This window comes from Pholis gunnellus (assembly GCF_910591455.1).
Source record: "Pholis gunnellus genome assembly, chromosome: 19".
Lineage (NCBI taxonomy): Eukaryota > Metazoa > Chordata > Actinopteri > Perciformes > Pholidae > Pholis > Pholis gunnellus.
Window position 1 is genome coordinate 6,345,028 of NC_136546.1, and position 14,584 is coordinate 6,359,611.

At 40.7% G+C, this 14,584-nt stretch overlaps 1 protein-coding gene across 1 annotated transcript in view; it reads left to right on the plus strand.

Annotated features, from left to right (window-relative positions):
- The first annotated feature begins 3,920 nt into the window (after window positions 1-3,920).
- The window catches only part of igf2r (insulin-like growth factor 2 receptor), a 41,733-nt gene continuing 31,069 nt past the window's right edge, over window positions 3,921-14,584 (plus strand). Inside the window, exons 1-3 of the mRNA XM_079180782.1 lie at window positions 3,921-4,095; window positions 5,797-5,936; window positions 11,566-11,684. Coding sequence (XP_079036908.1) covers window positions 3,959-4,095; window positions 5,797-5,936; window positions 11,566-11,684 — 396 coding nt within the window. The 5' untranslated portion in view covers window positions 3,921-3,958. The remainder of the gene's footprint in view (window positions 4,096-5,796; window positions 5,937-11,565; window positions 11,685-14,584) is intronic.

Consider the following 14,584-nt stretch of genomic DNA (forward strand, 5'->3'; position numbering starts at 1 on the left):
CAAAATACTTCCCCAAAACAGCAAAGTAAAAGCAGGTTTAAAAGAAAACAATTGAGTGTGTAAAAACTAATAGTCTGGAATTATTATTATTTTTAAAAGGACTTTTTGTAAATGTTAAATTTATTTTTCCAGCAATTAAAAAGGCAATTCAGTCAAACTCGTCTGTGTGGAAGAAAGGAAAAGAAAAAAAAAAAACACATCACACCGTTTTAGCCTTGTTGCAGTACATTTTAGAGTTGGTTTTAAGATTCTACTGATTGATATTGAGCTTCTTAAAAACAAACTAAAATCAGAGAGCTTAACTTGATTTGTTACTTTATCAGTGTTACCAATACAACATTGAAGTATGCCCTCTGTGACTCACTTTGCAATTTGAAGTTTGAAAAGTGCTCTTTTATGAATACAGATAATTATGATTTTAAAAAGGCAAATATATATTTCTGCCTGGCTTTATTGTATTATGGGTGAACTGACACATATCTCTCACCCTCTGCCATTCTTGATATGGAGGTAGGTATTCTCTGTGGTTCTTAGTCTGAAGCGAATGCAGGTGGCATCTGATATCATCTTGAAGGCAGAGAAGATGTTCGACTCTCGATCAACTGTTGAGAGAAAAAAAAAAAACGTTTTGTGATCTGCACTCTAGCGGTCAGACACATTGGATCAACAAAGACCCACCCAGCTCATAACTGATGGTGTAAGGCACGATGGCGTGCGGCCACAAAGACTCCACAGCATTCCTGTCGTCCTGGAAGTTATGACAGATAGACACCATTACTAGTTCCACACAAAAACTACATTTCTAGTCTTAATGCTAATATTGAGTGAGAGAATATTAATATCAAGTGAGTTTCCCCTCATGTTTGAAATGTTCCTTCCAGTCTCTGGTTCATCTTACCGAAATCAAAATATCTCCCTCGGTGACAATGTTGTCGTTTCCTTGAAAGTAACATCATAAATAATTTAAAAAAAAATAAAAAAATCAGTCACTGTACAAAAAAAAAAGATATATATATATATATATATATATTTAACATATTTTAAGTTTACCTTCCAAGGTCTCTGCACTGACCCGCTGTTGCTCAAGCATTGAAGTCACGTTACCTGCAGAAATCGGAGAATTTAATCACCATTTTTAAACTCAAAGTCTGAAAGAAACCAACAAGCACCGACCTGCTGCAGGACTAGTCCCATTCTGGGTGTGATTCGAGGGGATGACGTCAACTGAATGAGTGAAATCAGTTAAATGCTCGTCATTTGATGTGGATTCATTTTGGCATGTTCTCTGTGTGTAAAATATACCAGACGATCTACCTTGCAAAGCTGCTGTAGGGGCTGGCTTGGACACATCTAGCGTAGACGTGACGGTGCTATCATCTATGAAAATAGGAGAATTCCTCATCAATAATTTGCACGTTAGTGTAAAAAAAATAACTGAAAATCAGTGCGGCCAAAACAAACCTGTGGAGTGACTGGAAGCCTCCTGGGTTGGATGTACGGGTCCGCCACCAACAGCTGCATGAAGAGAAAGAGAATATGATCATCATTGTTCAGCACAAGATGTGGTTTGAATGCTTGCGTTTGTACCTGTCATCGTGCAGATGAGGACCAGAAACCACATTGTGCAGCACGACGTGAACAAAGACAGAAGCTGTGAACCCAAACGCCTCAGCTGGCTGTCCTTAAGAGATCTGCTAACCATCAGGCCTCTCAACAGGTGTGATCACTTCCCACTGATTATGAGCTCCAGACTGGAGTGCAGAGGGCGCCACGCTTTGGTGTTTGCAGTTCCTCTGCTTCTTCTTTCTGTTGCCGTGTTTCAGTTCTTTGGTTGCAGGCGTCGGGATGGATTCACAATTGTTCCAAGTCAGTCCTAAAGTCTTCATAGTTAGGTGTCCAACGCTGGCTGTCATCATTCCCTCTGTTCACACTGGCCATTCAAACAGCCATTGCTAAGGTTTGTCAATGAGGTTTTTAGTGTAAGTGATGGGGGGCCAAATCCATCTATCCGATTCTGTGAAAAACAGTAGACAAATAAAGTAGGTCTCCACATCGACATGTTGCATTAAACACACATTTTTGTAAAATGCACATATGTTTTTTCTATCCTCTTCAACTCTTAACCGAAACTGCTGAAGCCACATATTAGCTTTAAATAAATTGTTTAATCCATTTTTTGCACAGAAGGACTGTGGTTTGTGCCCCCCCCCCCCCCCCCTTTCCATTATCAGTGTTGAGCCCATGTTGCGGTTTTTATTCTTTATAAACTTGCCTTATGCATTTAGAAATGTTCAAAATATGTTTCTCATGCTCTTGTTGTGAGAGACTCGGGGGTGGTGAAAGCCATATTTTGGTCAATACTCAAAAATGGATGTACAGGAGGGGAATTGTGGTGTTTTAGGGGTCTAAGAGGCTGCCCATGTAATTGCACTATCCCTGAGTTTGGATTGGGAACTTTGTTGCACATCTATTTCCTCTCACCCTTCTATTATATAAAGGCTCCAAACACTGTTTTAGCTGTTTTAGTATGATTTCTTTGGATATTAACAAATGTAAAGAAGGGCATAGGAAAAGCAAACATGTCCAGAGTCAAGAATGAATAAAGGATTAAAGCTTTTTCAGCAACTGAGACTATAACTGAGGGGAAAATACCTAAATACCCAACACTGTTTAACAGCTGGCCTTGAATAAGCGAAGCGATGAGTGAGATTTTCTGTTGTGTTCCGTCATGGCCACTAGAGGGCGCAATGTGACAGCTAAAGGCTTTACAGGAAGCTGCATCTTTCTACCAAACCTATGGACTGACTCTTCACAAACTCCACTAATGAAATTATAACTAAATTATAATGTTGTTTGATGGTTAAGGATTGATGGTTATGGTTATGAAATGCTGCGTATAGGTATTAGTGAAAAAACAGTAGTGGACACGTAACTGGAAAAGGAGCATACCTCTTCCTTTAAATGGCAAACACCTGTTTGACTCTTTGTTCTTGTCATCAATAATGCTGCATTCAGGTGCGATAAAGACGGTAGAAAATGTTTCATCTTTAAATGGTGTATTAGTTAACGACCTACTCTACCTAAGCCACAGCCAGCTCCACTCCTACGAATTGGAAAGGCACTTCCATAAAGGTTATAATAAATAAATAAAACATGTATTATAATTGTTTAAATCAGTTCTCCTAAAACACTGGAAGCCTACATGTCCCTCAATGTAAATCAATAGTGTGGTTGATTAGATCTGTGGTGGAATCAGAACATTTGGCATTTTTGCTTCTGAAAATGACTTGGTCGATTGATTGGCCCATTGTAATGTACGTTCATCATAACAAAATCATTCATTTTATGTAGTCATTAGCGCTATGTGCAGTGGTGGTTTGATATTGACACTCTGAAGACATAATGTAGACTTTTTGCGTGAAAGCTCCCCTCCAGAGCCACAGATGACTTTCTACAACTGTTTTCACAGACTTAATATTGCTCTCTGTCATGCATTTCCAGTTTATAATGCACTTTGTAATGTAAGATTTGCTGTAAAAGTCAAAGAGCTTAAAAGCAGATGTTCAGCACCATTAAAAAATTCCAAGCGTTGGTTTTTAGCTATTATTATTTGATTATCCTCAAGTTACATGTTTATTTCATTACATTTACTTGCAACAGAGTATTGCTACACTGTGTATATTGCTTATTTTACTTTTCCCCATAGTACTTGTCCCACCACTGCTTGTATGTAAAAACCATAGACTGTATGGCGCAAACCTCCTTCTCAATAAACGTGATTCTGATTTAGATTCCCAGTTTCCCCACAGACCGTGAAGGCGGCATCAGTCAGCATCATGAGAGTCATGTGATGTCCTGTCATGTGGTGCATTCACTTCCTACTGATTTGCTCCACAGCAGACAGACTGCCGTATCATGTCGTCTTAGGCGCCACAGACTAATATCCACCGCTGTAAACATGTTATTTATGTGTAAATCTAACCGTTTCTCGCCTCTGAAGCTGGTTCTTTGGTTAGTGGCGTGTCTGGGGTGTTTGTCGGTCCGGTCTGGAGCGGAGGAGGACAGCAGCAGCCCGTGGTACCGGGACCTCTGCAGGTAACGTTATGGTCATAGCTAACGATCACACCTCCGACTGAAACACTGCAGCTAGAAACAAAACAAATTACGGTTAACGTTACAGCGTGTCATGCTCTTCTGTAGCTATACAGGTCGTTAAGCTAGGTTTAATTCACAAATGTATCAGTTGGTGATTTATTTGCTTATTGACGATGTTACACCCGGTTTCACACGACCTCATTATACGAATGTCTCCTGTTAAACGCGGCTTATAAACAACCAGCGGGCTCTTTATTTCAGTGACAATATCAACTTTTAAAATATTACATTCAGCAACCGCTTTCAATGGTGTAAGCTAGCTAACAAACCCAATAGCAGCTGTCTAGTTTGTCTAAACGTGCTGCTTGATAAGTTCCCAGCAGCCAAACTTACTGTTGAAGGAAATGAGTCTCGAAACTCAAACGGTCTCGAGCCAAAGCAGTTAGCTTACACTGTTGTTCGTTTTGTTCTTATCAAGCTAATATGTAGCTAACGGCTAACGTTACATGAAAACTGTCATGTAACAAGCTAACGCTAAATTAGCAAAGAGAGAGAGCAACACTACAGACAAAGAGAGAGAGCAACACTACAGAATGTAACGTTAGTTATTTCACAGTTTAAATGAGGGCGACTGGCTCCTGTACTGGAGCTCTGTGCAGGCTGCTCAAATATTGACTCAGCAATAAGGCTGATCAGTAACCTGTCAGGCTGGCTGAATGTCACTTCCTTGTTTTGGTGGCCTTTGAAGAAATGGTCACAAGAATAGTTGATATGGGATCATGCCATGTTATTATGTCTGTGCTCTTCACGAGCTAATACGTGGGGTTCACTTAGAGGCGTTTGAGCTGCTTGCTTATTTATAGCACAACTTAAACTCAACACTCTTAAAAAACAAGATACATTAGTCATGGGAAAACAACTAAAGATTTGTTTCGTTATTGATGAATTGTTTAATATATAAAATGTCAGAAAATAATACAAAACTTCACAATAAATCCTAAAGCCCAAGGTGACGTCTTCGGATTGCTGGTTTTTATTTCGATCAGCGTTCTGAAACTTTAAAACACAGAAACAAGATCATTTTGTCATTTTTTTTGCTTGAAAAATGACTCAAATGATTAGATGATTATACAAACATTTTTCATCCATATATACTTTTTGCCAATCAGCTATTGTTTATGTTTAGAAGAATCAATAAAGTTTGGAGAATGAACTGTATGAGACTGAGTATTGGAGCACGGAAGTGATACATGACGCCAAAGCATTGCTGCTACAGCCTCTCAAATGTGAAGATTTGCTGTTTGGAATCTGCATCATTCTCTATTTTCAGAATTGTTAAGACTAAACAATTAATTTACTAATCAAAAAATAATTACATAATACTCATAGGTTCCACTCTCACCTCAGTTACCATCGACAGCTCTTTAAATCAGTAAATCAACAATAAAGAAAAAGTCTTTAGACTGGCATTGATCAGGAGCTGCAGGGCTGAGACCCAATGTGTTCCTTGTGTGTGTGTGTGTGTGTGTGTGTGTGTGTGTGTGTGTGTGTGTGTGTGTGTGTGTGTGTGTGTGTGTGTGTGTGTGTGTGTGTGTGTGTGTGTGTGTGTGTGTGTGTGTGTGAGTGTGTGTGTGTGTGCATTGCCTAAATGTTTTTCCTTAATTCTTCTCAACTTCATTTCTTGTATTCCCTGTGTTGCAGTTTTAAATGGGAGGCTATTGACCAGGATAATAACGTGAGCTACACGCTAAAGCTCTGCGAGTCTTCACCGTCAACCAGCTGTGGCCCCGGCACCGCCGTCTGCGCCCAGAACCTCACCACCAAAGCAAACCAGTCTGTCGGTGAGTAAAACCCACTGGGAGGGTACACTGGGAGGCAGGGAAGGTTTCGCAGTTGCGTCCGACATCTCTCACTGTATTAGCTAGGTGTGGTGGAATCACGGCAGTCTCCTGGATAAATGGATGATGGAGAAACATAATAATAATTTCTCAAATGCAGTATGCCAAAAAGTACTGGGATGTCCTACTGCATCTGGTCGCATTTTTTGCAGGATGCCAGCCAGCATGCTTTTCCTTAAACACACACACACACACACACACACACACACACACACACACACACACACACACACACACACACACCCCCACACACACAATTACAAACTCTAGAAAGCACACGGCGACACAAAGACCTGTACAAATTCGTGAGCAGAGACGGCTGATTGAAGTTCGGAATGCTCTTCCTGTAGACCCTCAAAGGCGAGATCAACAGAAGGGAGTACAATAATAATAATAACCTATTGCAGCCTTGTGTGCTGCAGTGTTGTTGTGCAGGATACATGATGTGGGCCGTGTGTTGAGCATGTTGGACCTTGCCTCGTGTAATGGGCACTCAGCCCGTTATACTGCTCTGTTAAAATGTTTATGAGTAGCAAAGGTGCATGTGAGCCGGTCTTTGACTGTGATGCGTCCCATGTGTCTTATGACTACCACACAACAAAACATTTCACGGCTCTTTAGTGACACTGCTGGAACAGATCTACATCTCAGGGGCTGTTGTGTGTTTTTATATATATATATATTGTTGTTTTGGTCACAGTTTGGGCACTTTGGTCACATATATGCCATTTAGTCTGTTTATGTGTGAAGCATGACATTTGTTTTGAATCATCTGGCTTGATAGAAATAGGAAAAATAGAAATACATATCCTTTATTGTTATTGTACAGAATACAATGAAATTAGGAGTGCTAATGTTGGTAGCATCAGGTCTGTGATCATGGATGTTAACTGAACCATAAAGCGCTCTAGTTTGACAACTTTGATATTTTTTTTTTTTACAGTGGTCAGCAATTTGAGGTTAGTTATTGTAGGTGCACAGTTATTGTGTTGTCTGCTGTATGTCTGAGGAGAGGAGGTGTCACTACTGTTGCTTTTCGTAGTGACAGGCAGCATCATCAAACCGCTGTTGATGATGCTGCGTGAAGTGATGCTTTATGCATCAGTCTTTCAGAGCTTTATCAGTACATTAGCAGATCTGATATCTGTGCTGATGAGTCTGCTGCTGCTGCTGTTGTGCGTCAGCAAGATCTGCATCTCTGTCCCGAGGGACGAGCAACCCTCACTGCGAGTCCGGCAGAAGCTCCTACCGTCTTCGAGTTATTTACAGAAACTTTATTGATCTGAACTATATTTACTCAATCAGCAACTTAGCTGCACAGTTGAACTAAAGCTAGCCGGCAGCTAACCTAGCTCTTTTAAGCTACAACAGAGACGGGTATTAAAGTTATGTTGACCCCGGATGCTGACCGTTTGGGTTGCAGTGTGTATGAACAGAAAGCAATGCAGTTTGTAATTTAAAAATGAAACATTAAAAAATGATAAACTAGTTATTATGGATCTGGGCCAATTTTTCTAATTGTTGTTGTTTTAACTAGTGTGTAATTTCTGTTGTAGTTCCTCCTCCTGTTCAGTGGTTGAATGGTAGTGTTTGTGTGAACGTTGTGTGTCTCTATGAGAGTGTGATTTCCTTCATCAGACCTGACCTTCAGTAAACAGAGACAGCCCTGATCTTTATTTAATCACGCTGACGTGAATTGATTCAACTTAATTTGAGGCCATGCCTTCTGTTTGGAAGCACATAAACAGTGTTGCCCCTGCCTCCCTGTAAACCAGTTTAAATGTAATAATATCGGGGAGATTAGTAGAGCTGAATCAATTAATCAACAAGTTAACTAATTCATTGTTTTAGTTTTTATTAAATAAAAATGCTAAATATTTGCTTCCAATCACTGCTTCTTTGTTTTGTTTTTTTATCATTTTCAATAGAATATATTTGGATTGTGGACTGTTGATCAAACATTTGATGACATCAACTTGTGATGGGATGATTGATTACAATTCAATAATTAAAATAACTGTTAGTTGCTGTTAAATTAATGTGTTAACTCCAATGTTATTAGAGAATCAAGTTCACAAACTTCATGTTTTCCTTTCACTTTTAGAGCTGCAGTGATGAGTCACTCTAAAACAATTGTTCATATTGTTTCAGTGATTTATTTTTTACTTTGAGCAAAAATCCCTAAATATTTTCTGTGTCCACCTTCTGAAATGCCAGGAATTGTTTTTGTTTCATTATTGTTTGGTCAAAACGAGCGTTTCGAGGACGTCACTTTGGGGTCTGGGAGATTACTGTGGAGCTACTTTTTCTTCCACTATTTTGCAACTGACACAAATGTCAGCTTTGTATCTGAATCTGAAAGACACCTGATCTATTTAAAGTGAACCTCTGCTTCAGGTTTTAACTGATCTGTCTTCAGATCTGTTGTATTTCTCCTCCTCAAATATCTCTTCATCTTTTGTCGTTTTTGCTGTCGGAATGGAACTCCCTAACTTCCCTTGATAGCGTGAAATCCCTCTTGTTTGTGTATTGTTTCCAATCAGAGTCATTTAGTTCTGCTCTCCACATATTCCCACCCCTGGGTCACATGCAGCCCCTCAGTTTTTGAAAACCACAAATTAAAGGTTTGGTCAGCCCAGGGGCGCAACGAGCTGCAGACACGTGTGATGCCTTTTGAGATGCTTTTTATAACTCTCATGAACTCTTTTATTACTCTTTGAAGAATGAATTTGTGGACGGGCAGAAATATGACACATCTTTTCTTTCTTTTGTGATCTGTCCTGACTTACATCTCTTGGCGCTCATTGGATGCCTCCCGAATTCTTGTTTTTCTGAATCTCCTTTTCACCTGGTTTTAAAGGCTTTTGTTGCAGAAGTGGTGCCACAACCTCCCAGATCATACTGTGTAAATACATTAGACCACGTGCTGATGTCACTTTAGCCACTGTTAATATCAAACACCTACCCAAAGATTATTTACATTCCGACATTGCTGTGATTGTTTGGGGCTGATTCTCAATTCCAGTTGCGTCACTGTCTCTGATTTTGACCCGTGACCTTTCCCAAAGAGGACAGGCTGCCAGACGGAGTTATTTCAGAGACCCACAACAACGGCTTGTCCTGCAGTTTGAGGCCGTGACCTTCCCCCGGTGACAGACCGGTGTCTGGTAGCTCTGAGCGTGTCATCCGACTCTTGTTCTCTGAGGCTGAGAAAGAGCTGGAGACTGCAGAGTCATGTCGTCGTTGTACAGTGTATTTCACAACTTATTTTATTACGATTTTAGTTGTGTTTCAAGAGGAAGATCACACAGTGGGAACGTGACAGAAGGGCCAACAAGGAGCAGTGTGGTCAGATGAGTTGCAGTTGAATCATGCCAGATGACTTATCACATGACACGGGAACACATCATCGAGCATAAACACTCTCAAACACAAATAGACACGAATGTCGCGCTCACTCACTCACCAGTGCTCTGTCTCTCTGTCTCTTTGTCTCTTTCTCTCTCTTTGTGTCTGTCTCTCTGTCTCTCTCTGTCTCTCTCTGTCTCTTTCTCTCTCTCTGTCTCTTTCTCTGTCTTTGTCTCTCTCTGTTCTTGTGTTTGCTTCTGGCTTTGTTCACGCTGACTTGACACAAAAACCACACATTGTCCATTCTAACACTTTGATATTTGTAGGTTTTCTGCTTCCTCAAATCACAATCTTTGGAGTAACAAACGCTCTCCTCACCACATGTACTGGAATGAAAAGTGCCTGTAAAAAGTTAGTTGTTCGTTCTTTCGTGTCGATCAGTGGCTGTAGTAGGGGCGACTGTGGCTAAGTGGGGAGCAGGGCCGTCCTTCGATCGGCGGTTCGAGCTCCGGCTCCACTAGTTGCAAGTCACTTAACCCCAAAATTGCTCCCGTAGCTGTGCCTACGGTGTAGCAATGTGATAGGATATGAATTGTAAGTCGCTTTAGATAAAAGCGTCTGCTAAATGACTGTAATGTAGTCCACTTAGGATCACGTCATTTACATTGGATCGCATTTGTTCCCACATTTTCACTATTAAAAGTGTGTTTTTTATCACAAAATAGTCCATCACAAAGTCCAAGGTGACGTCTTCAAATTGCTTGTTTTGTCTGACCAACAGTCCAAAAGAGAGAATCAATTAACTATCACATGAGATAACGGTGTCACAGTCTCACATTTGATCGCTATAACTACAAATGTATTTTTGTCATGTTAATTGACTTAAATTAGTATTGTAAAGAAATGGCTGCAGATTAAATTTCAGTCGATCAATTTATGAATTAATCGAGTAATTGTTTCAACTTGATCTACTCTAAATGCCCAGAGAAATCCCAGTGAAACCATGCATACTTTACTCCTTATCTTAGTCATAATACTGCCAAAATATGTTAAGTTGATGCAGTGCAACAGGCTGGGACGTGGGCAGTGCTTCGGTCCTGCCTACAGTAGTGCTTGGTGTTAGTAGGTCACCGTGTTGTTCAGTCACATTCCTTCATGGTCCGTTTGTGATAGCGGTCCAGCCATATCAGTGGGAGCACACACACACACACCTAAAAACACTCCAAATGCTCATGAAAGTTTCTCTCAGACTCACTAATGCGATTCATGAAACCCACGAGAGCTTTAGTATTTCTTCGTAACATTTTAAATTCGACGGAGACGCTGAAATATACACGAGGACGAGAATGAGGTCATCGATTAGACACAGACAGACACACTCGTACGGCTCATTACAAAGGGGATTTATAGTTGTAATGCTTTAATGAAGTCAAATTAGTTTCTGTTCAGGCTAAATGTTTGGCTGCTTAATGACCTGCAGGAAGGAGGAAAACTGATTATTATCTGCTGGTCGTCGACGGCGCGACAGAGGCATATTTGAGCTTTACGTTCGGTAACACGTTTACAGACATCCCGGTCTGCTTCGTCGGGCCGAGGCCCGCTGTGCGTTTATTTAACCGCCCCAAATGTTCCTTCACATGAAGAACATTTCCCACTGCTGTCTGGTTCTATTCAGATGATAAATAACGACTCTGTACTGGCAGCAGAGTCGGGATATTATGCTACCGAGGTTTATGTCGTGTGTGGGTCAGAAGGGGTTGGTGGGTGAAGCCATTATTCTGCCAGACTGTCTGCTACAGTAACATACAGGGAAACCACAGACTGAGTGTTTTTACTGTTTTGATTCTTAAAATATCATTAGATAAATGTTGTTATAATCTTTTTATTGCAATAACAACAACTGTTAGGTACAGGAAGTCTCTGTGTAGCTCTACATAATCTGTTTGATAATCCATGGGTGGTGAAGCATACAACAGAAAGACAAGGCTGGAAAGAAGTAAAGGAGAAAGAAAGCTACAATTGTCATACACAAATGTATGTATTTTGTCCACCACCGTCTCTCCGCCGTATTCCAAAAGTCAGTCTTTCCACCCTTTCTGTGTTGTAATAACTGCGAAGAAACTGGATTTAATTCAAAGGTGATTAGACATTCTGCATATCTATTGTACAAACTAAAGGCTCAACGGCCGGTCATTGACTGTTTCTCTCGTCTCTGAATGTGCAGGTGAGCTGTCCCTGCGGACGCTGTCTGGCACGGTGCTGGATTACAACAGCACAGAACAATGTCCGGGGAGCGGCAACAACATTCAGACCAGCATCAGCTTCCAGTGCGGGAAAACCCTGGTAAGACTCACGCCCCCCTTATTTTATAGGGATGATTTGTGCTTGTGTTTAAGCTACCGGAAGGTTAACGGTATGATTAGTGATAAATCTGACTGGGGCAAAGTGATAGAGCAGCGCTTGCCCCCTCGCTCATTACCACCTTCGAGGCGCCCTTGAGCAAGGCCCTTAACTTGTCACTCAGTGGCAGTTAATATTATTAATGATAATGAGATTGGTGGCGTTGTTTTGATTTACTGGATAAACTACATGTCGGTAATCCAAATGGTTACGCTCATGAAAACATATTTCTTGATATAATGACATTTAACTTTTTAGACACCATGAACATCGTTGTGCAATATTGAGGAAATGTTAAAGTGCTTTGTTGTTTCTAATTCTGTGTATGCAGCACAGTATAACAAAATTTGAGAGACGCCCAGCTGACTGAAACGAAGATTAAACCCCTCCGGATGTTTTTGAGCTTTTATTCGACTCGTATTTCGTCGAGCTGAAAATAAAATTGGTCTTTTCTTTCACTGAGATAAATCTAAAAAAAGCTAAAATGACATTTATTGAAATGTAACAGGAGCAACTGTCTGCTGCCAGCTGCCACGAAAGGAAGAGAATCTGTTGAGAGGGAAATAATGTAGGACAATGACAGTCAGCTGCTACGTATTTCTGCTCGTTTGAGTCAACAGTGTGTGTGTGTGTGTGTGTGTGTCTGCGGTTTCAGGGGTGGCTGAGAGGTGGGTTGACATTAACATGCCCCGCTTCCTGTATCGAGTCACAAAGCGCAGTAGAAGAAGACGATCAGCGCATATTTTCTGCTCACAAAGTGTGAAGTGGAGAAATGAAAGTGCCTTTTTAAAAAAAAACTTTTTACAAAGTCATCTACTTCTGAAAAGAAGAAGAAGAAGTTATCTGTGCTTATAATCAGCCTCAAGAGTGGACAGCTTATGAATTATAATTTTTTCACTTAAAGACACAATTTATTTTTTGCTACCAACATTTAAAGAGCTTGTTTTTAGGTTCTCTATGTGTAGAATATGTAGTAAATCTATAATTCTTCAATTGACTTGGATAGTGTAAAACTGTTTTCTTTGTCTCTTGCTCAATGCAACTCTTTTTCTCTCGTAAGATCTTGGTAAGAATTTGATATTATGTATCTTTTTTTTGTAGCGGTTCACTTCTCTTTTCAAATGATGTTATACGCCCTTTATTTAGTTTTTGACAACAGAGAACTTCTCTTTACATTATTTCTTTGTTGCTGCATTTCTTGGTGCCGTATAACCACCTGCAGATCAGAGGAATATATGAGAAGAAATGTGTGTCACGTCACGAGAACAAGCAAAATGGGTACTGACGTGTAAAACCGTCGCTCCTGAGCGATACTAAGGTCAAAAACTGTAAAGTGTACCTTTTAAAACATAACCGTCATCCTTTTAGTTTGGACAATGATAAGCAAATAAAACTGATTCAGGTCGCTCAAAATTCACAGTTTGTCATAAATATGTATTTCTTTTTACCCACTTCAGCAAAAAAACATTCACACTAGTGCTGTGCGATATGACCAAAAATGTATATCACGGTATTTTGCATAACTTTGGCGGTACCACGGTATATCACGGTATTATTTTCAAATGCATACACCTCACCATAAGGCCAAGTGTGCGGAAGAGAAACACTTTTATTTCAATGTTTTCGCAGCACTCGTTTAGGAATGCGGTCTTTTCAGCAATTTCAATTGTTAAAATCGACCAGAGATATTTGACTTTCACACATACATTTTCATGAGATCTGCTCTATGATGTCTTTCCTTGTCTCTCCTCCCTGTGTCACGGTGTGGGTACATCTCACTAGAGTAAGGAAACGTTTCAGAATACCCTTATTTGATTGGCTAAACTGCATCACGTGACGTGATTTACAACGCATTGGTCGGCGTTTTTCCTGCACCGCTTAACAAGCGCCTTAACAAGTGCCGTAAATGCTGGAAAGGAGCGTGAATGAGTGCGCTGCATAAGGCAAAGGCCCGCAACCCACTGAAAACAGGTCCGCGGCGACCCACCAGTTGAGAATCTCTGGTCTGCAGGATCGTGACGAGCGGTGAACAGCTGTTCGTGTGGCGTCGTGTGGCGTGTCTTCCGTCTCTTCCGCTTTCCTTCACCTACATTCCCCTGGGTCCTAAGTCCCTCCCGTTACAGCGTCTTATCACCCTCTACGTACCAACGTACATCTATTACAAATGCCACACATATTAAACGTAATCAGCGTTGCATATGTGTCAAACTCTGTCGGTGCATCTCCGGTCTGTCTATGTTCATCCTGCATCAATCTGTTCTGTTCTTTAATGTAACGTTGTGCATGTGATGAGCCTCTCCCGGCTGTTAGCAGACTGTTGCGCTAGCAGGCGAGTGAGCTGTACCCAGCATGCAGTTCGGCGGTGAAATTATATAAATGTACAATTATTAGTGTTACAAATTGTTTCTGTGTCACAAACTGTTGTGTCGTGGTGTTTTGCCCTGTTAAATAGCGTTAGTTGTGGGTTATTCATTGTTGTGTTATAAAGTTAGAACCATGATCAAGGGTCCCTCTCAATACAGTTAATAGAACTAGCTCCGACTGTGACGCAAGCCGCGGCGAACAATGTATTTTGCCACCTGCTGAAGATTGACAGTTGTTGATAGACTGTGCTCCGGTATGACGGTATATGAAAAATTCATATCGTACGGGAAATTAATACCGGTATACCGGATGAACCGGTATACCACCCAGCACTAATTCACACAACACCAAAAATCACTAAACTAGTGTCAAAATGTGCCTTGTGACATGAAAAGTAAGACATTGACCTGTAACAGGACAAGTTGCTGCTTTGACTCTCAGGATCAGGAGCTTGATAAAATGTGGATGAGGAGCGAGAC